Source organism: Octopus bimaculoides, chromosome 21 (genome assembly GCF_001194135.2).
Source record: "Octopus bimaculoides isolate UCB-OBI-ISO-001 chromosome 21, ASM119413v2, whole genome shotgun sequence".
Lineage (NCBI taxonomy): Eukaryota > Metazoa > Mollusca > Cephalopoda > Octopoda > Octopodidae > Octopus > Octopus bimaculoides.
The window spans coordinates 1,443,387-1,445,953 of record NC_069001.1 but is presented as its reverse complement, the minus strand read 5'-3'; the positions used below and the strand labels follow the sequence as shown (position 1 = coordinate 1,445,953).

Below are 2,567 nucleotides of genomic sequence, written 5' to 3'. Positions count from 1 at the left end.
TGAACGATAGGCTTAAATTCAGATACAAAATGGCTGCGTTTAAATGCCCATAATTTATGCGTCGAGATCTACATTTTGACTTACGTTAAAAATATTGACCCTGATTTTATTACAGTCATGGCAACTGGAGCACATTATTTACTTTTCGGTGGTTTTTTTTTTAACATGACTGACTACAACCTGTTTCGTATAGGCTGCTTTAATCATTTTCATTCCGACCTACTTGAGACCGCCCCACTTCTACGATATAAAGTTAATTTTTGAAATGATTTAATTTTAAAAGTTCCATCAAAGTTTCATGTTAATTTATGCTTCAAACATTAGCTTAAAAATGTCAAAATTATTTTACTAAATTCTTCAATTATTAAAAAAAAAATTAATTGAAATAAAAAGACAGTGAATTTCGTTAGAAATATGGTAACGAAAGTTGGGAGTCAATGTGATGTCTTATGTTTGCTCAAGCTTTTTAATAATTTCTTGTGACAATTTGAAACAACTGCAGGAAAAAGTATTTTTCCTGCGACATTTATAATTATCACATCTGTACATCTAGCATACATCTGCTTGGAGTTGTTGAAAATCCAAACGTAAGGGATTCACTGCCGCTGACACCAAATTCGATAACATCTGCTACATTTGCCTCTGCAATGCTGCACCGCCATCTCAAGTTTATATTCAATTCTACTTTCCCTGGTAATGGTGGCATCGCTTGTTTGCTTCTCAAATGCAGCGGTCTTTTTCTACAACACCGGCTGTTGAGCTTCTTCCAATTTTTGTCTTCATAATTGCCTTACCTCCAGAACAGTGGCAATTGCCAGCGTTATTTCCCTGTTCAAAACGGGTGATCTCTCCACAACACCAAACTTAAGAGGTCTGCTGGTGAACTTGACATAGGCATTATTGTCAACCAGGATCTGCGTTCGACGAACCATATTTGTAAAATCACCCAAAAAGTCTAATATGGTTTATTATTACCCAATAAGGCTTTTGTCAACCTCTCACCATGGTAAGTCCAAACTGTTTGCACCTCCAATCTAGAACCCCAATTGCCCAGAATATTAATCTTCTGGAAGCTTTCTTAAGATGTGTAACCTGATATTTACGCTCTCTCAAGCACTTAACATATCCTGGAAATTTTTCCCTGTTTCATAAAACCGTTTAAAGACTTTAGGGAGGGGTTATAACTATGCCGATAGCTTAGTTATTTTTATAATTTCATCAAATCAGCTTCGAAGTTCTCAAGTTCTTTAACCTGAAGAAGGTATTTTCGCGATTTAAATCGTAATTTGCGGTCAAATTCTCGAGGAAATGGACTTTCTAGTTCGTTTCTTTGATTGTTCTTTCCGTTTTCTCGATAATGTACGTTAAACAAAGAAAGCTTCTTCACCCACAGCAAACCCAGCGAGGGAATTGTTTATATCCATAAACACTTAGCCACCCCAATCAGAAATGTAATTATAAGGACGTACGGACTCCTCAGATAGTCCTATATATACCAACACATCACGATACCAACAAATGCTATATATTGTGCAGTAAAACAAGTGACTGTCTTTAGTCGAGCAGTGGTTGATGAGGTGAAGAGTCAACGAAACAGATGTCCTGAGATAACTCGTGGCAAATATTTCATATTTTATTTATGGGTGGTATGTTTGGAGTCTTTTTATTTTATTTTATTTATTCATTTATACATTTTTTTTGCTTAGTTCACATGGACATAAAGTCAGCACCCGTTTCCTTGTTTAGCCGTTGTGTTTCTCGGTGATGAAATATCTTGCTGAGACCAACTAAAATTATTTTGCCTACACTGTGTTTATACCTACTATATATATATATATATACATACACACACACACACATTATATATATATGTATGTTTGTATGTATGTATATATATATATATATATATATATATATATAGATATATATGTATGTATATATGTATGTATGTATATGTGTTTATGTGTGTGTGCATTTGTATACATATATATACATATTAACATATATAGAAAGAATATTATACACACACACACACACACATATATATGTATATATATATATGTCTATATATCATTATTACATGCATACATACAACATGCATATAAATACACTCATACACACACGTGTATGCATCTATGTGTGTATCTGTATGTGTGTTTCTCTCTCTTCTGGATGTGTGACTTTCCTCCATTCCACTTAATCTTCTCCTGGATTCTCTTCCCCTTCATCTGGCGACCACTACCCTTCCCCCGCCCCCGTAATCCTTGCCATCATCACCGCCGTCTGCCATCACGCCACCCTCTTCCGCACCATCACTTCCGTCTTAACATTCTGCCATCGTTTGTATTTACTCTGGCACACACACACACACACACACACACACACACTTTTTACATTCTCAATCTCTCTTTCTCTCTCCTCTCTCTCTCTCACTGTCATTCCTATAACTGTTTTTCTGTCCCTCCCTATGTGTTTCTCTCTCTGTGTTTCCTCCTCCCCTTCTGTCTATATATCAAACTCCTGCTTTCTCTCTCTCTCCCTCTCTCTCTCCCTCTCTCTCTCTCTCT

At 36.0% G+C, this 2,567-nt stretch overlaps 1 protein-coding gene across 1 annotated transcript in view; it reads left to right on the top strand.

Moving 5' to 3' along the window:
- Positions 1–399: 399 nt before the first annotated feature.
- LOC106880284 (uncharacterized) overlaps positions 400–2,567 on the top strand; it is a 36,576-nt gene continuing 34,408 nt past the window's right edge. Inside the window, exon 1 of the mRNA XM_052975393.1 lies at positions 400–1,006. Within this exon, the coding sequence (XP_052831353.1) occupies positions 961–1,006 (46 nt within the window). The 5' untranslated portion in view covers positions 400–960. The remainder of the gene's footprint in view (positions 1,007–2,567) is intronic.